Raw genomic sequence first — 27,721 nt, 5'->3', positions numbered from 1 at the left:
TTGCTGCATATTTGGGAGATATACATACGTCCCTACATTGTCTCTTTGTGAATTGCTTCTCTGATCTCTCTTCCCAATCCCTTCTAAGCTCCTCTGTTTGATTCTTAGAATTACCATGCAACATTTTATATGCTTCACTAATTATTCTGTTTTTAATGGCAGCTTCTGTTCTAGATTCAATTAAAAACTCTTCCAGTGCTGGTCTTTCATTTAGGACCCCCATATTTCTCTTTGCCTATACTCAGACATCAATCCTTGGTAGGGAAAACATTCTCTAACCTGTAGTCCAAATAAATTCTTGGCCTCTTCCAATTCCATTACCTTTCCTTTTCTATTTATTTGCTCCCAATACCTTGTCTCCTTTGCCAGTTTTCTCCAATTCCAGCCCTTGCTTGCCTATTATCTGTATCCCTAACCACTGTCATCCCTATTGTCAGAATCTCTTTTTTCCATTTGCGTGCTGGTTTAGTTCTTAGAATACTGCCTGGTATTTTATGAATATAATAATCTGTATAATTTTTGTTTTCCTTAACAGTCTGCATTCAAAATCTCAACCTCTTCTCTCTGTATCATCATCATTCCCTTCCACCTTGAATTACAGTTTTCTGCTTGAGCTATGTACAAGAGCCTTAACTGTGTTGCTCTAAAATACCCCCTCAAATTGGGTAATCCTACTCCACCTTGCTCTACTGGAAGAATCAGCTTATCCCACTTGACTCTTGCCATCTTCCCCTCCCAGACAAAATCCTTTAACTCCTTTTTAATTGCTATCCGTAGCTTTTCCTCTGGTTGATAAAAATATGCCTGACCTGTGTATAACACTAAAGGAACTAAAAACATTTTAATGGCTTGTATCTTAGTATCTGCCATCCATATAATAAAGCTTCCAGTTTCTCAATGTTTGTATTATCTTCTGTTTAGTCTCTTCCTACATATCCTTAGCTGCCACAACAGAATCATTTCTAATCCATACTCCTAAATACTTCATTTTATCATGTCCCCATAAATATGGACATTGTTGGACCAATTTGTGTGTGGGTACATAATTTACTGCTATTGCCTTTGTTTTAGCTTCATTCATTTTGTATCCTGAGAAGATGTGAAACCATCTTAAAATGTCCCACAACACTGTAATGTCCCTTTCTGGTTCTGCCATGTGTAAAATAATATCATCTGCAAATACAGCCAGCTTTTCTTAACTACCATACCAATTATATTTTTTAATTACTGAGTCCCTTATTTTCTTTGCCAAAGGTTCTAAATATAATGCAAACAACAAAGGGAAAGCAGACAACCTTGCCTGGTTCCTCTGCTCAAGCAGAAGTTATCAGAGAGAACCCCACCCACTTTAATTTTCACCTCCAATCCCTCATATATACTTCTAATCAACCTTACAATTGTATCAGGAAAGCAAATGCTTCCATTGCCCTGCTCATGAAGTCCCAGTCTACTCTGTCAGCTTTCTCTGCATCAAGACCCACCAGTACAAATGGCATTTTCTTACATTCTGCTTCCCTCTGGATCAAAGTTCTGTTAATATTGTCAAATGTGTTCCCCCTCCACAAAACCACACTGATCCACATCTATTGTTGGTATCACTTTTGCCATTCTTTTAGCCATTATAGACAAACACTTTATAATCATGGTTTAGTATTGAAATGGGTCTGTATGAAGCTGGATCTGATGGATCTTTACCCTCTTTAGGTACTACCATTACCACCGCCTTCTTCCAGAATGCTGATACTTCTCCTCCTCTTAAAATACTCAAACAAAACCTTCCAGATCTTAATCAGCTTTTTTCCCCTCCTAGTTTCCAAACTTCCACAGGAATACCATCTATTCCTGGGGACATTCCTGTAGATTGGTTACACATAACCACTTTTATCTCATCTCCTCCTATCCTGTTAGTAATTGAGCCTCATCTAGTCTGGCCCAGTTTTTGTATCTCTGTGAATAATATGTAAACTCACTCCGAACTCCTAGAACCGAATTCACATCTTCCATGCCAAACACTTTCATAAATGTTTTCAAAATTCTACCCTCCTTTGTTATATTTTCCCTTCTAGGCCCCCCAGACACATCTTCACTGTTGCAAACAACCAAATTCCAGTAATATTCCTTGCTGAAAGCTGATTACTTCTCACAGAATTTTCTTAAGCTCCACTATAGCAGTTTTAGATGGAATTTAAATGCAAGCCAGTGTAACCCTCTTCCCTAGCCAGTAGCCTCTTAGTACTATGCATCTTCCATTATTATTTTTTTCCCTCTTCTATCACTAATGGAGCTCCTCTTGCAATACAAGTACTTCCCTTTTCCTCTGCCACAGATATTCCGCTGAATAACCACCCTGAAAACCTTTCTTTATCAAATTCACATATTCAGTTCTTTCCAGCTGTGTCTCCTGTAGCATAGTTATTTGTACTATACATTTTAATATAGTTCACTACTCTTTCTTTTTTATATTTGTCTGTAAGACCATTCAGACTTAAAGACATTACAGAAAATATAATTTTCTCATATAATTATTACTATCTTTTATGTATAACTGCTTTTTGTTAACTGTCTAGTTCCAACTTTTAAGTTATATGCATGTAGTGTTTGGCAGGTTGGTCTTTTATACATTTATCGTCATATCCATTTACACCTATGTCACATCTTACATAACTTTTTGTTTTTTTTTTTGAAAGCCCTCAAACAGAAGAACCCCCCCCACCCAAAAAAAAAACCCTAAGCCCCGCCAAAAACCTATCAACTTAACAACAACACACAAAACTATGTACATCTTCAAATATTGAAGTTTTTGCTTCCCATGTAAACACCTTGTCTTGAGGAAGAAATGCTATCGTAAGCATCTTGACAAGGCAATACCCAAAAACACTATCTTGTGAGAAGGAATGACGGACGACTTTTCCCTGTTGACTTGAAATCCAAGGCTGAGAAACAGCCTTACCATCCAAGCCAGGGATTCTTGACAAGCTGTAAATGAATTTCCAAAACTCAAGCAATCATTTAAATAAGGGAATGCGATTGCCCTGCCAGTTGCAATAGGCCATCACAAGACACAGATATTTTGTAAACACTCTTGGAGCTGTAGATAACCAAAAAGGCAAGACAGCAGATGCAGAGAAATGCAAAATGTGCCCAAAACTGATGGCAATAAGAAAATGATAGTAAGCATCTTTTAAATCCAAAGTTGATATAAAACTGGAATGAGGGTCAACAAGAACTGCAGAGAAAGCTTGAACTTTGGAATTTTGATGTGACAGTTGAAAAGAAGGTCTCCAAGATTTTTCTTTCTTTGGTACCAGAAAAATTCTCAAATAAAAGCATGTCCCTGTTTGGTTTCTATCACCCCCTAAGACACCACTGGGTTCAGAACAGAATGGAACAGGACAAACCGATTTTGAGGATATACAGGAATCCTTTAAACCTGGGGAAAGGAGTCCCACTGCTAGTCTAAGCCTTTTAGAATCATTTCCAAAACCAAGCTCTAAAAGTTATTTGGTGCCACAAAGATGAAGGCAGCTAGGCTGGTACTATATTTCTCAACCTCTTCAAAGCTTATGTCATGGAAAACATCTGGATGCCCTTGACAATCTGAGTTTCACAAGTAATGTCAAAATATGGCTGCCTTATTTGTTGGAAGCATTCAATTAACTATAACAGCCACAACTCTTCACTCATAACAGTTATAGATGTATGACTAAAATAAATGTGAATAAAGTGGTCAATCAATGTGCACGAACTAAATTAGTATAAACTGCATTAATAGATAATTTCCTTGGGTTTGCTACCTCTAAATAGCAACATTGCTTCTTCCCCGACCACTTCCTAGAAGCTCTGTTCACCCTAGAGAATGTTGATGTCTGTGCAGTCACTGAGGCATGGTTTAAAGCTGTGGAGAGCACACCAACAGTGCAAGGTTATAATGCCTTCCACACATTTAGACTAACTACTACACAGACAGTGACTAAAGGATGAGGTGTCTTGTTTTACATCAAAAATAAATATACCTCAAGGCTGGTCAAACAGGACAATGCACTTAGCTTCCCAGCATTCAAATCACCACAGGCAAAATCCAATACCACTTCCTTGCAAGCTATAGGCCCCCCCCCTCTATGACCCAGAAAACCCATAACATGTATTTAAAATTATTGGAAAACTCACAATCCATCCCAATACCATATTTCCGGGCTATTAACTGGGAATGACATACAACATCAAACATACAGGCACAGAGATTTCTAGATTCTGTAAACATGAATTCCCTGGACCACACTGTCAATATGCCAACAAGGGGTGCAACCGTACTGAATCTGGTCCTCACCAATATGGAAGAGTGTTGCGCAACCCCTAGTGTAATGTCTGCTCCTGTAAGGTCAGACCACAAAATGGTCTCCTTTGAAGTAAAAATAATACCTGGCACCCCAGCTAACCTATCAATGTTTGGGAACTAATCTAAGGCTGACTTCCTAATATTAAGTCCTAACCTGTCAAAATATCAAGCCCCCATAAACACTTAGAACACTGCTGCCTATGGAGAGCTGTTCACAGAAACCCTATACAAGCATGTTAACAGCTGCAGAGAGGCAGCTGTACCCACCAGGAAGAAGTGCTGAACTAACTCAAAAACCAAGCCACCCTGGTGGAATCACAACATCAATAGGCTGTATAACAGAAGGAAGAAAATCATGGCAAAAAGTAGGAGGTGCAGCATTCAGCAGGATAAAAGCACTCTCAAACTAAACAAAAAACTCAGAGCACAATAAGTGCACCAAAGCCACACTTGAGGTTAATTTGGCCTCCCAGGCCAAGGACAACCACAAGGCATTCTTTAGCTATGTCTGCACCCGGACAGAATTACACAGTGTTTCTGGATAAGGGACACAAAGGTTTTTGGGAACAAAGCTCTTACTCCTAACAATGATCACATAAGTGAGAAAGTGAGAAGCAATTTTTTCATGACAAAGGGAGACCCAAACCCCAAACTCTGTACAAAGTAGCTGCAGGACACCACCACTTGGTAAGGGGAATGAATGAATGAATGAGCTGACTCATGGTGCTCTCAGGTCCTTAAAACAGATAAAAATCACCATACTGGTGATATGGGGGGATCCTTGTGGAGTTTAAAACTTCTAATTCTACCCTTACAGCACCAAATCTTCAAAGGACTTAGCTGTACATGTACCTTGCTTTATCTGTATATTTCACGCACCTGTTTCAGGTTCCAGGGCTAGTTCAGAAGATTGGTTTGTAGAACATGGCTGTGTGAGGTCCAGTTTTGATGGTTTACAAACTGTACAAATGTATTCCTTTAACTGAGAAGTTTCTCCAGTTCTTGTGATCTTGCCGCAGTCCAAGTGAATCCACCTATTATGACAAAAGTCGAAAAGAACGTTTAGAAATAGTTCTCTGAGATATGGAAAAAGCAATAATCACACTCTCACTGATTGCACTGCACTTTATTTTCCACTGTATAACTCACCAGGACTCAGTACAATTTATTTCTATCTCCACAACCTGCAAAAAGCAATACAACTAGCACAACCAAGGTAAAACTAAAAAGCAAGTGATCCTTATTCAGACAGTAAGTGCAAATGATCACTGCATCAAAGTTAAAAAAAAAACTCTGCGCTGTGTTTCTTGATGCTATTACAGAACCTAAAATAGTAACTGCAACCAGTCTTTTTTAAGGCATAATTACCACAGTAAGCTTCATCATACAATAACAGCAGCATCAATCATCATTAAGTTAAAGTCAATTTTGTTTCCAAGCTAAATCAACAAAGAGGTGAACGCCAAGTTTCACAAGGCAATCTGGGGTCCCCACTTTCATCAGCTTTACTTTAAAGGTTAAAAGTACATGATGAAATGAGTTACCTTTTCTATGAGAATGAAATAAGTTCCTGTTAAATTCTGCAAAATATTACTCTCTAAGACCTACAAGAGAGCAAATATTAATAGCTGCCTTTATACAGTGCGTCAGGAACTGTTCTAGGAATACCCGAAAAGAAGAGCATTTGTCAACAGCATACATGTTCATGACTTAATGCTAGACTCTTTGGGGTTGGGTTAGACCTGCCCTTACCAGATCAGCTGATCTACGAAAAGTACCCTCCTTGATGGGGCCTATGGTTGGCTTTACATTATCCTTACCATTCAGCATTCAACATGTTCTGAACGTGTGCACTCTCAAGAATGAAAATATGTCCTGACTGAAATCACTGTTGCAGTATTCATAACAGACGAATTGTAGTTCGCTGACATCCAGCCGGGGTACTGAAGCTTAATCTTCGCAAGGGTGTACATCTGGATGATGACCTCAGCTTGTTCGAATATGGGTATGTAATCAGATGTACACTTGAGAGATCCTCAGACTAACTTGCTGCCAGCCCGAATGCAGAACGTTGCATCTGATGGACTGTTATCTTTTGGTCCTACAGCTTGCTTGTCGGATTCAGATAAGTGCTCCCATTGGGGATCCTTCCTTTCTAAACTTTTGATTGCATTTTAACTGTTATTAGATATCAGCAAAGAGGTGAGTGTGGTAGGTAAATTCAATACAAAGACTTGCACACTAAATGTCTGTTCTGTCTAGGCTCCGAACAACTACAAAACCCATCTGTCAGTCATTTGTCTCAAACTCTCTGGTCTAGGCTCTCCACTCAAACCCTTCCTCGAGACCCAATGCTTAAAACGCTTGGTCCACCATGGTGGAAGGCCTGGATGTTGAACTCCCACCCAAGAAAAAAATTAAAAGACCCAGAGAAGATTTGCCTTGCATCGTCAGTGGTTATTCAAGGCAATAATGCCCCTGCAACCTCCTTCCTTTGTGGCCCAGCCTTCTTAGACCACACCACAGAAACAGGCTTTGGATTCTTCCCCCTCTGATGAGGAACCAGAGGTGGATTCTGATTATTCTGTCAACTACTCTTCCCAGTTACATTCCCCTGTACATATATATCCTCTGATGAGGGAGACTCCCTCTCTCTGGTTCCTCCTTGCAAGATGCTTCCTTTGGAGAAATTTTGCAAAGCATGATGATGCATTCTGAATGGCAATCTAAACAGGTAACAGAAGTGAAAAAGAGATACAACTTATTAGAGATGGACACTACTGCACCTACAACAGCTCCCTCAGTGCTAGAAGCTTATCTGGGCACATTTTAAGCCAACTCATCTACACCTGATTCTCAACACCCCGTTCCAAAAAGGCTAGACAGATTCTAAAAAGTTCCAGATGAACTTACCTACACAAAAGCCCCATGGCAGCCCTGGCCTTGGACAAACCTTCCAAGCTGCTTCCAAAAACTAATGTTCTCCCCTATGACAAGGGCAGTCAAGCAATGGATATGTGGGGTAAGAAAGTGCAATCTTCCACCACTATGGCTTTTGAAGTCATTGATGTGTCAAGCTCAAATGATTAATTACGCTCTGCCCGCCAGTCCTTAAGTAAGACCATCATGGAGCCCCAGACACCTGAATCAAAACAGCACATGCAATCTCTAGTGGCCCAGACTTCCTAAATAACTAAGCATAGTACTTACTACAGCTATAATGCTGTGGATGCCTCTTTCCAGGGTGGCTGCTACTGGATCTGTTATCAGGTGGCATGCCTGGCTGAGAGACAAACCTATTCCTGACCAAGTCTAAAATTTAGGCACCCCCTTGGATAACAACCCTCTATTTGGCTCAAATGCTGCTAGCCTTTTCAAGACATTGCAGGAACAAGGGAAGACAATGAAAGATTGCCATCAGATGCTTCTCTCTACAGTTCTAAGGTACCATAGAAATTATCGAACAAAAGCTATCTACTTTGCTAAAAGAGATTCTAGAACCCCTCACTGGCAAAGGAAAATTCATAACAAAAGATTTCCAGATAAAACTCGGAGGGATACCCCTTCCAAGGGGCCTCAAATTGGTAGTAGGATCCTGTGACAATAGCAAGGTAAAACTATCTTGAGTTTGTTTTGGCACAGGTTGCCTTTTCTTTGTCCCATCACAGGAGAAAAAGCTGTTCAGCTTTCCTGAAGAACTTTGTTTTGTCAAGATAATACCAGAGTTGCCTGTGCATGGCCAGAGTATGTAAAAAGAATATTTGTGTACACTTACCACAAATGTAGATTGAGTGTATTCACTGTTGCAGTCATCACATTTCGGTTATCCCTGCCAAGGTAGCCCTCGGCCGGCCCGAACACCAGAGACTTAGTATTTCTGTGTCGGTTGCTGTCACTTGAGGACTGATGTCAGGTCGTCAGTAGTATAAACTAAGGCAGCCGACATCATTACATCAGTTTTTCTTGCCCTAACCTGTCAGGAGCCCCCAAGTAGAAGGTCATGTTCTGGTGAAAGAAGCCCCACCAGTGGAAAATAAATACAAATACGTCCCTTGTAAGGAAAGGAGAACAAGTTAGAATGGTAATGAAAGGAGAAAGAGAAGAAAGGGCATGGAAGGAGGGAAACCAGGACTGCAACAGTGAATACACTCAAACATCTACATTTATAGTAAGTGTACACAACTGTACTATGTTCTTCGTGTTTCCCTGTTGCAGTCATCACATTTGGGTTGATTCCCAAAGCTGAGGAAAAAGGTGGAGGCAGTCATTGAAACTAGGGGCTGGCTAGGATGCCCTGCAGGACTGCAGAGGCAAACCCTGCCCTGGATTTGGAGAAGAGAGGCAGGTGGTAATGCTTGGTAAAAGTGTGAACAAAAGTCCAAGTGGCAGCCTCCAGGATGTCCTTGGTGGGGAGTCCTCTAAGGAAAGCTGCTGAGGTGGAGGCTGCTCTAGTGGAGTGTGTCCTGACCCCCTTGGGGGAGGCTTTCCATGCTGTTTGTAGCAGAAATGGATGCAGTGTACTAGCCATTTGGAAATGGTTTGTTTGGAGATGGCTTTTGCCTTCTGCCCCTGTAGCAAAGCTAACCAGCAACTGATCAGACTTTCTGTAGGATTTAGTCCTGTCTAGACAGAATCTGAGCTGTCTGTGTACATCTAGAGAGTGAAGAATCCTTTCCTCCTTGTTCTGGGCGTTAGGAAAAAAGGTGGGCAAATGAATTGTTTGGTTGAGAGCCAGACTGGACACCACCTTGGGCATGAAGAATGGGTTAGTTCTGAGGGATACCCTGTCTGCATGGAAGATAATGAAGAGTTCCACAGCCATGAGTGTTTGCAGCTCAGAGACTCTTTTGGCTGAGGTGATGGCCAGAAGGAAGGCTGTCTTCCAGGAGAGAAATGTTAGCTCTGCAGAAGAAGCTGCTTCGAAAGGGGGCAGGGTGAGTTTTTCCAATATGAAGTTAAGGTCCCAAGCAGGTGTTGGTGCCCTTCTGGGTGGTCTCAAGTTGCTAGCCCCTCTGAGGAACTGTTTGATGAGAGGGTGGGAGAAAAGTGGCTGCTCAGTGGGGAAATGAGCAGAAACAGCAGAGGCATGAATTTTTATAGAGGTGAAAGAGAGACCACTGTGTAGTAGGTCAGCTAAGTAATCCAGGATGAGAGGGAGGGAGGGCTGTGCTGAATTGGCTCCCTTAGCCTGGATCCAGATGCAGAACCTTTTCCATTTATTAGCATAAGACTTTCTGGTGCTAGGGCGTCTGGCCTCATGGATAACATCCAGAACCTGTTTACTCAGAATGGCAGATTGGTTCGGGGTTAGGGAATAAGCCAAGCTGCCAAATTGAGTGTCTGCAATTGGGGATGCATGAATTCCCCTTCCCTCTGGGTCAGGAGGTTTGGAATCTGAGAAAGATGCCAAGGGGTAGTGGGGACAGGCTGCGCAGCAAGGGGTACCAGTGCTGCCAGGGCCAGTCTGGAGCTATAAGAATGGTCCTTGGTTTTTCCTCCCTTATTCTGAGCAGTACCCTGGAGATGAGAGGTAGGGGAGGAAAGGCATACACAGATAGACTGACCCAGGGGAAGAACAGGGCATCCACTTTCCATGCCATGCGGTGATGCTCCCTGGTGCAGAATGTGGTGAGCTGATGGTTGGTGTGGGAGGCAAAGAGGTCAACCTTTGGGGTTCCCCATTTTTGAGTTATTAGGGTGAAGGTACTTCTGTTGAGTTGCCACTCGTGTGGGTGCAGAAAAGTTTTGCTTAACTGGTCTGCCAGAGAGTTGAGAGAGCCTGGTAGGAATTGTGTTAACAGGTGTAGTTGCATGGCAGAGGCTGTGTGCCAAAGTGTCATGGCCAGCCTACAAAGAGGGTAGGAATGAGTCCCTCCCTGCTTGTTGATGTACCACATCACAGTGGTGTTGTCTGTTTTGATCAGGAGAGCCCCCGGAGAGAGAAGGGGTTTAAAGCTATCAAAGCATGCTGCACAGCCATCATCTCTTTTGACTGATGTGCAGAGGGATTTGCTGTGGGCTCCATTGGCCCTGTATGCACATGCCGTACAGGTGTGCACCCCAAGCATAGTCTGATGCATCTGTGGTGAGGGTCTGGTCGGTGGGGTGGGGAGAAAAGCATTCCCTTGTTGTGGGAGCATGCTGTTGCCCACCAAAGGAAGGCTTTTCTGAGGCAAGGAATTACTGGTAGTAGAGTTTACAGGTCTTGAGTGTGTTGGCACCAAAGGCTGTATAGGCACCACTGAAGTTTCCTCATATGCAGTCTGGCATATGGAATGAGTAGTATGCAAGATGCCATGAACCGCAGAGCTTGCAGGATCTTCCTTGCAGTTAGCTGTGGCCTGGTGGCTAGCTGAGAGAAGTAGGCTGTCAGGAAAATTTGTTTCTCTGGAGTATGTATGCCATCTGGGATGCTGTGTCCAGACTTGCTCCCAGGAAGATGATCCTTTGGGTGGGCACCTGTTTGGATTTCTTTTCACAGACTGTGTATCCTAAGGAGGTTAGTAAGGTCTTTACAAAGGCCAGGTGCTTGAGCACCTTTTCTTGGCTGTCTGCCTGAATAAGGCAGTCATCTAAGTATGGGTAAATATGGATATTTCTTTGTCTGCAAAATGCAATAGCCGGAGCCAGACATTTTGTGAAAACTCTGGAAGCAGTAGATAAACCAAAGGGAAGCACAGAGAACTGAAAGTGTTGAGATCCTGGCCTGAAGTGGAGATATTTCCTGCATAATTCCCTGATAGGAATATGGAGGTAGGCCTCTTTTAGATCTTGGGTGGCTAGCTAAGCGTCCTTGGAGTGCATGGATAGCAGTTGCTGGAGAGTGAGGATTCTGAAATTTGGGATCACCAAGAAAGTGTTTAGAATGGATAAATCGAGGATGGGGCACCAGGTGTCCTCTTTTCTGGGCAGCAGAAAAAGTCTGGAGTAGAAACCTTGGCCCATCTGTTCTGCAGGAACGTGCTCTACTGTCGTCAGAGAGAAGGGAAAGTATTTGCTTTTGTACCTCTGCCCACTGATTTGAAGATAGATCTGGGAACCCTTTTGGGGTTGGAAGGGTGTGGAAAGAAAATTTGTATCCCTGAGACACAATGTTCAGAACCCAGTGGTCCTTGGTAGTGGTAGCCCAGGTGTTTGAGTGAAAGGAGAGTTTTCCTCTTAGGGAAAGGTGAAGGTGGGCAGAGGGAGGGGGGGGATGAGGTGAGTCATTGTGAGTTCTTACCATAAGGGGGTGGCTTAGAACTCCCTGGTTTTGAAGTGGAAGGTAGTCCACTGCTTAGATTTCTGCATTCCCTGGGGCTGCTGCCTGGGGGGGTCTGCTTCCACAGGGGCCTAGTCTGGGCTGGTTTACTGGGAACAGGAAAGGACCAGTGTTTGGAGGGACAATGCTTGCTGAACCTAGGGTGCTGGACCTGCAAGAAATCCTTAACTGTTTGCATAGATTTTGCTTTTTCTTCCATCTTTAAGACCTCTTCTGCCTTAGTGCCAAATGAGTAATCTTTTGGCAAGGGGGATCCAACAATTTAGATTTGACATGGTCTGGCAGGGGCTGTTCCTTAAGCCATGCATGCCTTCTAATGACAGATTCAGTGAGTGTTGCCCTGCAAGAAGCTTCTAGGGCATCAAAACCACAGGGCAAGATGTGTTTAGTTACTTGACTAGCAGAATGCATTAATTTTTGTAAATCTTTAGATTCTGCCCAAGCAGGAAAGGAAGCCATTTTTTGTTTAAGGAGTTCCAAGGTATGTTGTTGAAACTTCAGCATATGGAACTGACAATTTAGTGCCCTGATAGCAAGAGTAGCTCAGGAATCCCTCTCTGAGGGGGTGGGATTCTTAGTAGAGGTAGCTTTAATCCCCTTTGGCCCTTGAGAAATGACTTCTGGGTCAGCTGTATGATTTTTAAAAAGATATTTGTGTGAGTCGGGAACTCTATAGTACCTGTCTGGTATTCTGGGAGCAGGAGGAAGGGTGTCAGAAGTCGAGCTGGATTTGAGGAAAACATCCTCCACAAAATCCAGAACTGGGGGGGATGGCCAAGGTCTGTGTTGTGGAAGAGCTAGGAATTCTCTGAGTCTCTTTTTAGACTGAGGGTAGTCCTGACTCTCCCACTGGAAATGCTCCCTTAAGATATGCAGGGTTTCCCCAAAGGAAAAATCCTCTGGGGGAGAGGCTGAAGGAATGGAATCCACTGCATCAGAATCCTCATAGGTGGAGAGGGGTTGCATGTCTTCATATTCAGATGCATCAGATTCATCTGAGTCTTGCTCAGACAAAACTACAGGGGACAGATCTTTCTCTTTTGGAGGGGGTAGCTTGGTTTCTCCTGATCAGCATGATAAGGTCTTCCGCCATTTTAAGCATTTGAGACTGAGGCAAGGTAGTAGGCGCCTGAGAGTGGGTTGTCGGTTTCTTGGGTGTGGTTCGTAACCTGGGCCTGAGAAATTTGGTAGTTTTAGAAAGAACGGTAGTCGCGTAAGAAGACGTCGGTTTGTGTCGAGATTCGGTGGTGCAAAGGCCTTCCTCGGAAGCCGGTGCCTGCTCAGCGGCTGCGGACCCATCAGAGGGTAAGACGACAGCAGGATCCTTAGTCGAAGAAGAGTTTTGCGGCACACCAGACTCCGAAAGGGTCTTGGTAGGGACCTGCGAGTCAACAGAAGCGGGCATCAGGGGCTGCGAAAGTGCTTCACTGAGTACCAGAGAACTGATGACTAGCTTAACGGAAGCATCGTCTGTAGGTTTGGACCTGCACAGTCTGTCTCTGTCTTTATCTTTATGTTTTTTTTGGAAGATCTGCTGTCGGATGGCTTACCAAAGCCATATTGGAATTAGAGGACTGTAAGCAAAAATCTCTGGATACAATAAGGGCCCAACGATGGATAGTTCTGGCACTGAACAAAGCACAGAAGTGATAACGAGGGACGTCGTGGTCTGGGCCTAAACAACTGAAGCAGTAAGCGTGGAAGTCTTGTTGTGGTATCAATTTTCCACAGGCGAGACAATTATTAAATTTTTCTGACATCAGTTAGTGCAAGAAAAAAGGATTCCCAACGGGTACTTAGCTTTAGAAGACTACAACTTCATTTCAATAGATGAAACTCAGGTAGCGGCCGACTGGCACTTGGGCAAACTGCTTCTGCTTCGGGCTCCATGGCAAGAAAGACTGATGTAATGGCACCGACTGCCTTACTTTATACTACTGACGACCTGACGTCAGTCCTCAAGTGACAGCAACAGATGCAGAAATACTAATTCTCTGGTATTCGGGTCGGCCGAGGGCTACCCTGGCAAGGATAACCTAAATGTGATGACTGCAACAGTGAAACACAAAGAACATTCACTTTTCCTGATTATTACATTCTGAAAACGGAGAGCTTAATTCAATGTGAACTCAAACAACTTTTGACATGACTAAGGGATTTATTCTTAAAGTAACTATCCCTATAGAAAAACAGAGCTCACCCACCATGGCAGCTTACAATTCAGATACTCTTCTTGCAGAAGTCAGAGCAATAAGTAACACAATCTTCTAAGCTATGAACCGTTAATCAGCCAAAGGAGCTAGTTTTAAAGGGAGACAAATAACTTTTCCAGCACAAAGTTGAGATCCTGAGCAGGCGTCACCTGTTTTGAAAGTGGTCTTACATGCAAAACTCACTTCAAGATCTGCCTGAATAAAAGGGCTGGGACAAATGAGAGAATCTACGGGAAAACATGCTGACATGCCTGAAAGATGGGCCTTGATAAAGGTATGAGGCAGGCCAGAGGATAGGAACTCGCAATGTATTTAAGAACCAGCGGTACATAATCCCTAGTTGGGCCTGGTTAGTAGTGCGGCACAAATTAGAATTTTTTTTCCACTTGCTAGCATAAGATTTGTTAGGGTTAGGTTTTCTTGCTTCCTTTAGTACCTTCTGCATGTGTTCATGAAGGTGCCTAAAAGGTATCATAATTTATATCATCCAGGAAGTCAGCTGTAGTTGTTTGAGCTTGCAGTGTATCAAACTCCCCCTGTCTTGAGGGGTGAAGAAGCTTGTGATAATTGCCCTTAACAATTCATTATTAAGTGAGAATGAACGACTTGTATTGATGTGAGGTAGTGCCAGCTGTGCCAGAGGGAGTAAGGCAGTGCATGTATAACATATGCCAGCATAGCAAGCTGGAGTTTTGTAAAAAAAAAAAAAAAAAAAAAAAAAAAAAAAATTATCTATCATTTGAATATCAAACTGATTTGTACAGATGCTTGCGTTAAAAATGTATCAACAGTGGGTCCTGCTGGACAGAAAAGAAATATACATGCATGTCAGACTGTACTGTTGTAACTTATGAAGTGTATATATTTTAACAGAGGATACTGGAAGGGAAGGGATTAAACTCAGCTCAGCTAACCTTAAGAAACAGCCTGAAATTAAATGATTTGGTTTAGGCCATAAAGATTTTATCTCACAGGTCTGAATGCTGCCAGAGAATAGCTTGTCAGTTTCTGCAGGAAGGGTGGAAGTGTTGGAATTGTTTTACAGTTTCCAGATGACGTAATAAACCTTAGCTAAAGTTCTATGTGTGTATTGTGAACATCAGTGCCATATCCAGGCTCAGTTTTTAGTGACAGTAGTGTGGGAACCACAGAGTCACACAACCTGATGTGATGTCATTCCGTAGCCAGCACTGAAATTGTATTTGAATACTAGTGAGAGATGTGAGGGGTGCGCTCTGTTTTTGGACCTGACAAGAGACACTCATCCACTTTCATCTTGGCTTGCTTTAGTAAGCAACTAGGGAACGGTAATTATTCAGTTCATCAGAAAAATATATGGAGATTAGCTAAATGTATTTTTTCCTGTATCTTACGTATTTCCATTTGTGTTGCTTTTTTACATTTCCTGTGAAAGAAACTCTTGACATTTATAGTAAACAGATATTCAGTATTTTCGTGTTTTTTATTATTAAATATATCTAAACATTTCATTGTGGCTGGTCTTTTAGAAAATATATAACCTTTGAGAGTACTTGCATTTATTTAGGGACACTGTGGCTCCATGTTCCTGAAAGTCTTGCTGCTTTATCAAACAGTACCTTTTGTACAAGTATTAATTTTACTAAGTGTAACTGGGTACCCTTGTAAAAGTCTTAAGGTGGCTGGCTTTGAGTGTTCTAGTGGCAGTGAATCTACCTTGTAGTCTGCGTGGAGGCAGCGGAGTGGGAACGCTAGGCCAGCCTTTCCTAGGTGGGTGTGCATGTGTGTGAAAATCAAAGCTCAGACAGAGCTGTGTATGTCAGCTATTTTCAGTAGGGACACAGAGCATTGATTTCACAGAGAGGGTGGTGGAGAACTTGGTTTGTAACACCTGGCTAAGGACTCAGCTCTGTAGTGGTCAGTAGGGAGTCTATTTGGGACCTGAAGAGAAAGCCCAGCCCCATGACTGGAGTGTGCATTCCCTATGTGCTCTTAAGGGAAATTGTATTTGGGGCAGAGGACTGCCTCTGAAAATACTGTGTGTGTCTATTTTTCTGACAGTGAATGTTCATCACTGGTAACAGTGGTGAGGACTGAGGCTCCTTGATCACTGGCCCATAGGAGGGATGTCATACCACTGCTGCCTGGGCCTGAAGGGAGTCACCTCAGTGACCTTTGTAGAGTCCCTCTGAATCTTCAGAATTACCCTGGATATCAGTGAAAAGGGGAAACTGCATAAAGGAACATTCTCGACCATGGGAATGAAAAAAAAGCATCTGTTTTTCAGACCTGCCTGCAATGAGTCCTAGTGCAGAATGTGTTTAGTTGTCTGTTTTGATAGGCGGCAAACAGACACTTTGAGGCATTCCCCACATTTGTATCAATTCCTGGAATACTCCCTTGCTCAATTTCCATTTGTGAGGATCTGTCCAGATCCTGCTCAGCTTGTCTATTACTACATATTTTTTCTCAAGGAACACAGGAAGCTTGGAGGGCTGATCAATGCTTCAGATTAATCTTGTAAGCAACAACAATCATCCTGTACAGAGGGTAAGACCTGGTGCTCCACACCACATGACTGTATTGTCTGTAATCACCTGCAGAGGTCCCAGTGTGCAAATGATGAAGAGATTCTACAGCATGGATCACATCTAACATCTTTTTCACATTTACATGCATTGGTTTGTCTATTGAGTTCCAAAGACCTTGCACTTTTATCCCACTGAAACTGCCCCCATCCAATGTCTAAAGCAACTTGTCACAGATTGAGTTGTGGTTGGAAGAACAAATGGGAGACTTGGATTCAGAGCAATTTGTCTCCAACACAGCAGTTCTTTCTTCACAACACCCAAAACTGGAATGGAAAATTCAAGAGGGTAGAAATGTTGGATCCATATAGTTTTTAAGAACCACTAGAGTTTTCTCATGTGTAGCCTGGCAAGAGAAATCATGAGAATCATAGATGCCATGAAACCTACAATTCTGAGATACTTTCTGGTTGAAGTCGGACACTTACTTCTGAAGCTCAGGAAGATTTCCCAATACAAGTCCACTTTCTTCTGAGTTGGGAATGCCTAATGCAGGGAAGAATTTAGAAGGTACCATAGAAACACAATGCTGTGATAAGGAATTACGGAGGATTTTTGACTGTTGATATGAAATCCCAGGTTTAGAAAGGATATTTGTAACCCATGAAAGGGACTCTTGACACCTGCAAAAAGACAAGCAAGTCTAAACAATGCGATATGTGAATGCCCTGCAGTCTATAATGAGCTATCACTGGAGCCTCTCATTTTGTAAACACCCTTTGAGCTGGAAATAACCCAAAAGGTAATGTAGAAAACTGATATGACCCAGACACAAAATATCTGAGGAAACGTCTAAGCTCTGAAGCAACAGGAATGTGATAAGTATGTTTTAAGTCTGGAGTTACCATGAAACCTAGAAAAGGAATGACAGGTTACAGACTAAGGTCAACATCTTGTACTTTGTTACTTTCATAAACAGTTGAGAAAGGATAGGTTGAATACTAGTCGTTAAAGAAGGATCCTTCTTTGGTACCAAAAACTTTCTGGAATAGAACCCTTCTCCCTTTTGATATTGAGCCACTGGATCTATGATCCCCAAGGAAAGCATATGATGAAAAACCTGAGGAAAAAAATCTGTCTGGTTTGGAGGATGAGGGGAGACTGCCCAAACAGAAGCAATGTTCATCCACTGCCATTTGTAACCCTCTTGAACTCCTCCCAGAACCCAGTTCTCCAAATCAATCCGTTACCAACGAGAAAGATTGAGAACCAGTTTCTGGAACAGATTTGAAAACCAGTTTCTGGAACAGATTTGAAAGGAAGAGTTAGGGGAGGGAAAAATGTTAGCATGGTCACTCTGAAATTGACCTGTCCCTTTTTCTAAAAGGATCCCTGCTTTTTGTTAGATCCCTCCTGCCACTTCTTTTTAGATCCCTGTTTGCTAGAATTCCTCATTTTGCTTTTTGAATAAAAGAGAAAGAGAAGAAAAAAAAGAACCAGTGTTTTTAGAAGATTTATAAAGAGGGTATGAAAAATCTTTGTTACTCCCTGGATCAATTTGCTTTTTTTACAAACTGTGAGCACCAGAGTTGTAGAAGAACCAAACAAAACGTACAGTTGTGTCTACTTACCAAAAAAAAAAAAAAAAAGAAGTTATGTACTCACCATAATGTTCCATTTGAGTAGTTCTACTACATTTGTCTTCAACCGATCCAAGATGGCAGCTTCACCAGCATCTGATACAAGCTCCAAGCTCTTCCCCTTACCCATAATACCCCTCCATCTCCTAATACCCCTCCATCTCCTTCCATCCCTCAGATTGAGTTTGCTGTACCATCAACCTAAGCCCGACCCAATAAGACTTTATCACAACAGGTTATATACAACCCTAACAAGTATGAACATGAGAGCTGCAGAGGTGTGCTCTCCCATCTACCAGAGTGATTGATAATGATAAGGTCAGGGGGAAGGAGGGAGGGACGGTTGAAAACAAATGAAGTAGAACTACTCATAAAAGATGTAGCAAAGATGAGACAAGCGAAAAGGAAATTTTGTTACTAAAACAAAACCTAATAAAGAGAGGCTATAATGAAAAAGATGTGAATGTTCAAGAAGTTATCTCAAAGAAAAACCAGACAGAACCACCAGAGTGATGTTAACTTACAGCACAGACAACACACATGTTAAATCCATAATAAGGCAGTTTTGGTCAATCCTCACCTAGGATGCCAAGCTAAAAGACATTGTAGGTGAAACACCATGCTTTGGCTACAAGAATAAGAAAAATTTAAAGAGGTTAATTTGCACAAAGGATGGGTTTAGCAAACATAAAATCGTTGGACATAAAGGCACGTTCAAGTGTGGCCACTGCACAGCATGCCCACTGATTGACTGTAATAACGAATTTGAACATCCAAGGACAAAGAAGAAATACATCTTTAATGTCAAAGCCACTTGTATAACCCCCAATGTGGTGTACATGGCTACCTGTAAACTATGCCCTGCATTCTATGTAGGAAAAACTAATCAGATGTTTAAAAATCGCATTTTGAGACATCAAAGAGACATTATCAATAAAGATCCACATAATGCTTTAGCAACGCATGCTGAAAGAAATGTTGGTCATTCTTTCACTTATAAGGTGATAGAGAATGTATATAGTGAAATAAGGAAAGGCGACATTGAAAATATTACTGAATGCAGGGAGAGTAAGTGGATTGTGAACCTCCGTGCTGATATTGAGCCAGGCTTGAATAACATCATTCCACTGAAACCTACACTAAAAGCTAGAAGACCAACTATCAGCTAACATGGAGGTGTGTCTGGCTTAATAATTCATGACTGGTCACACCCCTCAAAAGGTATAGGAAATGGAACACCCCCCAGCTGAGAGGAAAGAGGATTGGTGCGTTTAAACAGCTGATTGACAGTGTGATGATTGAATGATTGTCTCAACAGTAAATGAAGCAAGCACTATAAAAAGGAACTTCCAGTCCCAATCTCTACAATCTGAAGAAGATACCGAAAGCACTTATTTGGAATACATGAAGATTTTAACTTTTCCTACAATAAAAGGATTTTAACTGCCATTAAATCAAGAAGCTTTTATTTGATCTGTTAGACTGGTTAAGCTGTTATCACAGTTCATCACAGTCACACAGCAGCTACTACATCTTCAGTGTGGTTTACTTTGTATATCAGACCAAAGAGGTTGGATACTTTGAAGCCATCATAAGACTGGAAACTTTGGAGCCATCATTTTGCTATGGTATAACTGCATTCACAGCGTGAATATCTTGTTAAGTGCATTTAATTTAAGTACTGGAAATGTATGCAAGTTGTTTGCTATACATGTTGCACTTTTAAGTTTTATATCATTTAATCACATTCCCTCTTCTCCAAGAGAACTTTACTTCATTGGCCATTGTTGTACAGCGTTTCACTTTGAATACTGTTTTTACTTGTTACTGATAGCTGTACTTGAGCATTAGGAGGTACCCTTTCTTTATTATCTATCCAAAGCTCTGGAATCTCTGTCAGAGATTACTGGATTTTTTGCAATGGAAGCCTTAACCCCTTTTGGACCCTGGGAAATAGTTTCTGGGTCAGCAGAAGGGTTTTTATAAAGAAACTTGTGAGAGTCAGGGACTCTATAATACCTATCTGGCTTGGCTGGTGCAGGGGGCAAAGAATCAGGAGATAAGCTAGATTCAGAGAACACATCATCCACAATATCTAGCACAGGCGGAATAGCCAGGGGCCTGTGCTGAGGCAATAAAAGGAAGTCCCTGAGCCTTTTCTTGGATTCTGAGTAATCCTGACTTTCCCAATGGAAATGCTCCCTCATGGTATGTAAAGTTTCCCCAAAAGAATAATCCTCAGGAGGAGAGGATGAAGGGATAGATTCTTCAGCATCAGAGTCCTCATATGGGGGTAGAGAGTATCCCTGGTCTGAAGAGGAATCAGAGGAAATGGAAACCTGATCAGAGGAATCATAGTCTGTATCCTGCCTAGGCCATTTCGCAGGAGGGGGATGGGAACCCCTGATTAGAGTAATGAGGTCTTCAGCCATTTTAAGTATCTGTTTCTTAGGCATGGAGGACTGCCCAGGAGAATGCTGTACTTGCTTCTTTGTCTTTGATGGTACTTTTGTCTTGGCTGTTGCTTTAATGGTAAGTTGTGAAGGTCTGAAAACACCCTCAGAAGCCGATGCCTGCTCAGTGGCTTCAGAACCATCTGAGGAATTAGTTTCCTTAGGCCCAATACCTTGAGTTTCCAGAGGTCTAGTTGTCTCCACGTGGGAGTTGGAGGCGGCCTGTGACTATGAGGTAGCAGGTGTCAGGGGCTGCGAAAGCGCCTCACTGAGAACCGGTGAACCAGCGACTGGCCTAGAAGAGGTTTCGTCGTCTGTTTTGGACCTCGGATGCCTGTCTTTATCCTTGTCTTTGCATTTTATCGGTATTGCGGTCGTCGGTTGATCCGACGGCATAGTATAATTGAACCTTCGGCCAAAGTAGTGCAAAGCAAAATCAAAACGTCTTTTTATAGTGCGTTTGTTAAATCTGGCACAAAACCGACAACTAGTGACATCGTGATCAGGGCCTATGCATGAAATACAGTAAGAGTGGAAGTCCTTGTGAGGTATTTGCTTCCCACAAGAAATACAATTGTTAACTTTTTCTGACATTGGTCTGAGGCAAGAAAAAAGTTTCCCCAACGGGGAAGACTTCGGTTCTGAAATTCGACTTAGAAAATCTCAGGAATCTGCCGACCGGCACTTGTGAACTGCTTCTGCTTCGGGCACCGCGCGGCAAGAAAGTCTGAAGAAAATGGCGTCGGATGCATCTTATATACCCCTGGCGCTCTGACGTCAGGGAAGAGGCGACAGCAACTGACGCTGGACCAAGACTTTGGAACTCTGGCTGACTGCGGGACCGCCTGATGGCAGGATAACCCAAGTGTAATGACTGCAGCAGTGTAACACGATGAACATCTGAGCAGCATGCTTCTGTGCCAAATCTTTATATGTAAATGCTTTTTTTTCAGCCTTTAGAAAATATAAGATCTGAAAAAACAAATATATGCATCAGCAATGCTAAATCTAGTGCATACTTTAATTTTATATATATATATATATATATATATATATATATATATATATTTAATTATTTATTTTACATTTGTTGACCGGGCTAGTCTAGCTGGATATATGTCCATTTTCAGTAGAGGCCCGGGGAAAAAAGCTCCAAGCATGAACAGTGACAAAGTTAACAATATAAAAAGACATGATAAAGCAAATACAGAGGCAACATTGTTCAAAGAAAACTTAAAAATTATAAACTATAAAAACTTTAGTAAGAAATTATACTAAACAATATACTAGACACACGAGAAGGTATGAGCAAGATTCAGTTAAGAGAAAAAGAAGCTATATTTTATCCTCATATTATGAAGAAAATGGTAATAGATAGATTTGGAGGCATAGGTTAGAGGAGTAGAAAAGGAAGGGGAAAAGATATCCGTCTGGATTCGCACATGGACAAAGCCAATGAGTTTTGAGATGTTCTTTAAGATGTTTTTTAAATAGAGAAGTCGAAGCAAGGGTTGATAATTCAGAAGGAAGCAGATTCCAGTTTTTACCTGCAGTGTTTGAGAAAAGTGAATCACCGGCTTTGTTGTTGGATTTAATAGAGGAAAAGTACAGTTTTGTACCTACCATAAATGTAGATGTTCGAGTGCTAATACAGCTGCAGTAATCACAGATGGGTTCTCTGCCGTCAGGCGGGTCCTCGGTCGGCCGAATTCCAAAGTCTATGTCCGGCGTCGGTTGCTGTCGCCTTCCTTCCTGACGTCAGTGCGACAGGGGCACATAAGACACAGCCGACGCCATTTTCTTCAGTCTTTCTTGCCCCAGATGTCAGGTGCCCCCAGAAGGAAGGCAATACATAAATTAGATATATATATATTCATGCAATGCAATATAATCAAAAATCAGTAGTTGCAAGCAAATATACCATAGAAGGATAACCCAATCAGGTTGTATGAGGAGGGGTTAGCCACTAGGCCTTTACCAAGAGGGGAAGGAGGGAGGGAAACCTGTACTGCAGCTGTATTAGCACTCGAACATCTACATTTATGGTAGGTACAAAACTGTACTATGTTCATCGTGCATACAGCTGCAGTAATCACAGATGGGTAGCATCCCAAAGCTACGCACAGGGTGGTAGGCACTAGGTGGAACTGGGATGAGCCAGAATGCCCTGCAACACAGCAGTGGCAAAGCCTGCTCTAGTTTTGGAGTATAAAGGCAGGTGGTAGTGTTTGGTGAAGGTATGCACAGAACTCCAAGTGGCTGCCTCCAAAATATCTTTGGTAGGAACTCCTCTGAGGAAGGCTGTAGAGGTAGCTGTGGCCCTGGTGGAGTGGGGTCTGATGCTTGTAGGGACAGATTTTCCATGAAAGGAGTAACAAAACCGTATGCAGTGGCCTATCCATTTTGAAATTGTCTGTTTGGTAACTGGCTTTCCTTGAGCTCCTACAGCGTAGGACACAAAAAGTTGTTCTGATTTCCTGAAAGGCTTTGTTCTGTCCAAATAATAACGTAGCTGTCTATGGATGTCTAAGGAGTGTAGCAGCCTTTCCCCTTTATTTTGAGGATTGGGGTAAAAGGTAGGTAAGTGTATGGCTTGATTTAAAGCTACCCTGGATACCACTTTAGGCATAAATGACTGGTTGGTTCGAAGGGAAACCCTGTCCTGATGGAAGATGAGAAAGGGCTGCACAGCCATGAGGGCTTGTAGTTCCGAAACCCTACGAGCTGAGGTAATGGCCAGGAGGAAAGCTGTTTTCCAGGACAAATATTGCAAATATGTTGAGGCAGCTGGTTCAAAGGGAGGCAATGTTAATTTTTCTAGAATGTAATTAAGATCCCAGGCTGGTATTGGTTGTTTCTTTGGAGGTCTTATATTCTTAGCCCCTCTGAGGAACTGTCTTAAGAGTGGGTGAGAATAAGGGTGGATCAGTGTTGAATTCTGCAGAAATGGCTGAGGCATGAATTTTTATGGAGGAAAATGAAAGTCCACTGTTCAACAGCTCAGCTAGATACTGTAATATCTGAGGCAAATTCAGTTTTCTAGGATCCTGGCTTTTTTTCTCATTCCAAGAGCAAAACCGTTTCCATTTTGCGGAGTAAGCCTTTCTAGTAGATGGCCTTCTGGCCTCCAAAATGACATCCTGCACCTCTTTGGAGAGTAGGGTCTGTTGTGGTGTTAAGGAATTTTCCATGCAGCGAGATTGAGTGTTTTCAGCTGACTGTGAAGAGTTTTGTAGCTGTGCTGAGTCAGTAGAAGAGGCATTAGAGGTAGGGACCAGGGAGGAGTATGCGTTAGGCTCCTCAGGAGTGGGTACCAGTGTTGTCTTGGCCAGTCTGGAGCAATCAGTATCATCTTCGGTCTGTCTGCTCTTGCTTTCAAGAGCACCTTGGGCAGAAGAGGCAAAGGTGGGAAAGCGTAAACTGTCCATGCTGCCCAACTGAAAGAAAGGGCGTCCACTCTCCAGGCCTTTGGATGAAAGGTCCTTGAACAGAACTTTTCCAATTGATGATTCCTGTGGGAGGCGAAGAGATCTATGTCTGGCCTTCCCCACGCTTGGATTATCTTTGTAAACACTTGAGGATGCAACTTCCATTCGTGTGGGTCTGTCATAATTCTGCTTAGATTGTCTGCCAGCGTGTTTTCCAAACCTGGCAAGTACTGTGCTTGAAGTTCGATTTGCCATTCCAGAGCCAAGTTCCAAAGTGACATGGCTAGTCTGCACAGGGGGTATGAATGTGTTCCTCCTTGTTTGTTTATGCACCACATTACTGTGGTTTGTCTGTTCTTATCAATAATTGCCCTGGATGCAGGAGGTCCTTGAAAGCTGTATTTGCATTTATCACTGCTAGCATTTCTTTCTGATTGATGTGAAGGTGCTTTTCCTTTTGGGACCATTTGCCCTGAATGCACCTGTCTGTCATGTGCGCCCCCCAGGCGTAGTCTGAGGCGTCTGTTGTGATGACTTGATTTGCTTGAGGCTTGCAGAATGGAAGACCTGTGTTTGTTTGACATGCTTGGGCCCACCATAGAAATTCCTTTTGCAAACATGGGATTATTGGTATTATTGTTTCCAAACTGTGGCTGTGTTGAGACCATAGGTTTTTAGGTACCATTGAAGTTTCCTCATGTGCAACTTTGCACATGGGATTAAAAGAATGCAAGACGCCATGAAGCCCAGAGCCTGCAGGATTTTCCTTGCAGTGAGCCTGGTACAATTTGCTAGTATTTTGAAGTACTGAGTTAGTTGCCCCTGTTTTTCTGGCGTGAGATAGGCCCATCTGGGTGTTGGTTTCCAAGTTGGCACCCAGGAAAGTTATTTTCTGAGATGGTGTTAGCCTGGATTTCTCTTTGTTGACTGTGTATCCCAGAGAATTCAATAACCGTGTTACATAAGCCAAATGTTCCAGAAGTATGTGCTTGCTGTCCACTTGGATCAGGCAGTCGTCCAAATAAGGGTAAATTTGTATCCCTTGAAGTCTGCAGTAGGCAATTACTGATGCCAGGCATTTCGTGAATACTCTGGGCGCAGTAGATAAGCCAAAGGGCAATGCAGAGAATTGATAGTGGATTGAACCTGCAAGAAATCTGAGGTATCTTCTGCAGCTTTGTCTGATTGGGACATGCAGGTATGCCTCCTTGAGGTCCAATGTTACCAGCCAAAACTCCTTGCCCAGCATGGGAAGAAGCTGCTGTAATGTGAGCATCTTGAATTTTGGTACGAGTAGAAATGTGTTTAGGATGGATAAGTCCAAAATGGGTCTCCAGTCGGTTCCTTTCCTTGGTACCAGAAATAGTCTGGAATAAAAACCTTGACCTTGTTCGTGAGTAGGTACCTCTTGAATAGCTTTCATGTCCATGAGCTTTGAGATTTGTATTTGTGCCTCTGCCCTTTGATTGTGTGGCAGGTTTGGCATGCCTCTCATTTTTGGAAGAGTGTGAAAATGAAATCTGTAGCCTCTGTTTATAATGTCCAGGATCCATTTGTCTGTTGTGATAATATGCCAATTTCTTGTAAATAATGCCAGCTTTCCTCCCAAGAGTGCTGCCAGCTGAGACTTGCTTGGCATGAAAAGGAGGAAGTCATTGGGTTTGTTTTCTGTATTGTTGTGCATTGTCTTCGCCACCTCTTGGTGCTGGAGTTTGCCAATGTCTGCCTCTATATGATCCTTGAGATTGTCCTCTGCCCTTTGTGTGCCTGTATCTACCTCTTTGGGGCTTGTCCATAGCTGGAAAGGACCAGTTTTTTAGAAGGCCAATTTCTGCTAAAACGTGGTGGTTGAACCTGTAGAAAAGCTTTGACAGTTTGCATAGATTTAGCTTTTTCTTCCATTTTCCGTAGTATCTCCTCAGCATTAGTACCAAATAATACATCCTTTTGTAAAGGAGCATCTAGTAGTTTAGCTTTAACATGATCAGGCAAGATTTGTTCCCTAAGCCAGGCATGTCTACGAATGACTGATCCTGTAACAGCAGCTCTACTTGAGGCCTCTAAGGCATCATAGCCACATTTGTAAGGTGTGTTTACCCACTTGTTCTGCACTATGCATCATATCCTGCAACTCCTTCAAATCTGGTTGTTCAGGTTGAGACATTTTATTTCTTAATTGTGATAACAGAAACTGATGATATTTAAGCATATGGAACTGACAATTTAAGGCCCTCATGGCTAGGGTGGCCGAGGTATATACCTTTTTTCCCCACCTTTCTAAGGATCTAGACTCTCTTTCGGAAGGTAGTGGATTCTTAGCAGTAGAGGCCTTCATTCCCTTGGGGCCTTGAGAAATGGTTTCAGGGTCAGCATTATGGCTTTTGTAAAGAAATTGCTGAGAGTTAGGAACTCTGTAGTACCTATCAGGCTTGACTGGGGCAGGAGGCAGGGATTAAGGCAAGCCTCCGAGTAAACATCATCAAGTATGTCCAAGACAGGAGGTATCGCCAGAGGTCTGTGTTGAGGTAACAAAAGAAATTCCCTAAGTCTTTTCTTGGAATCAGAAAAGTCTTGGCCTTCCCAATGGAAGTGTTCCCTCAAGGTGTGCAAGGTTTCCCCAAAAGAAAAATCCTCTGGGGGAGATACAGAAGGAATGGACTGCTCTGCATCAGAATCTTCAAAAGGGGAGTACGAGTGTTCCTCTACATCAGAATGTTCTGAAAAAATGGAGCCCTGGTCAGAAGAGGGAGAATCTTCCTCCACTCTGGTTCTCTTGTCTGGAGGGGGTTGGGAACCCCTGATAAGAGTAATTAAATCCTCAGCCATTTTTAGCATCTGCTTTTTAGGCATGGGGCTTGGAGATGGGCCCTGTGCAACAGGCCTCTTGGGATGCATGGCTGATTTGGACTTGGTAAAGGCCTTAATGGAAAAGGAAGATGAGGGTCTAAAGACACCATGGGTGGAAGTGGACCTGTCCACATTAGGAGGCTCAACACTCACAGTGGCTTCGGTGGTTGTAGTCTGGGTATGGGCCAAGGTACCTGCGGTCTCGGTTCCAGAAGACACCGCCAAAGAAGTGTCGTCGGTAGTCAGGGGCTGTATAGGCGTCTCACTGAGAACCGGACCACGTGTAGCCGGTTTTGGCGTGGTGTCAGTGGAGACCGCGGACCTCGCGTGTCGGTCCTTGTCCTTGCGTTTTTTGGACAAAACGGTAGTCGGAGTCTCCGACATTTTATAATCAAAGGCTTTACCAAAAAAGTGTTGGGCGAACTCCGCCCGACGCTTAATAGTGCGTTTATTGAAAGTAGAGCAAAAGCGACAGCCCGAGACGTCGTGGTCTAGGCCTAAACAAGGTATGCAGAGGGAATGGAAATCCTTATGCGGTATTTGCTTCCCACAAGAAATACAATTGTTAACTTTGTCTGACATCGGTCTGAGGCAAGAAAAGTTTCAACGGGTACTTAGCTTTAAAGAAGACTTCGGTTTCCAATTTTTCGTAAATTCAGGAGCTGGCCGACCGGCACTTGCGAACTGCTTCTGCTTCGGGCACCGCGCGGCAAAAAAGACTGAAGAAAATGGCGTCGGCTGGGTCTTATGTGCCCCTGTTGCACTGACGTCAGGAAGGAAGGCGACAGCAACCGACGCCGGACCTAGACTTTGGAATTCGGCCGACCGAGGACCCGCCTGACGGCAGAGAACCCATCTGTGATTACTGCAGCTGTATGCACGATGAACATCTAGAAGCTTATTAGCAGAGCGTAGTGTAGCTAGATTTTTATATGGTGTAATTAGATTAGTGAGGATAGTAGTGTTGTTAGGGTGGTATAGGATCTTTTGAGTAATAAGTAGCTGACAGAGTATGTGGTTTTGCATTTCTATCCAT

The 27,721-nt window shown here is 42.8% G+C and overlaps 1 protein-coding gene across 1 annotated transcript in view; it reads right to left on the bottom strand.

Annotated features, from left to right (window-relative positions):
- The window catches only part of KMT2C (lysine methyltransferase 2C), a gene marked incomplete in the record, with an annotated part of 4,117,755 nt that overhangs the window by 3,086,264 nt on the left and 1,003,770 nt on the right, over positions 1–27,721 (bottom strand). The window contains 1 exon segment of the mRNA XM_044066891.1: positions 5,216–5,370. Within this exon segment, the coding sequence (XP_043922826.1) occupies positions 5,216–5,370 (155 nt within the window).

The sequence above is a fragment of the Protopterus annectens genome, chromosome 3.part1 (assembly GCF_019279795.1).
Source record: "Protopterus annectens isolate FY-2018-M chromosome 3.part1, PAN1.0, whole genome shotgun sequence".
In the NCBI taxonomy this organism is placed as follows: Eukaryota; Metazoa; Chordata; order Ceratodontiformes; family Protopteridae; genus Protopterus; species Protopterus annectens.
Note: the sequence above shows the minus strand (reverse complement) of the source record. Positions and strands in the feature narration are given on the sequence as shown.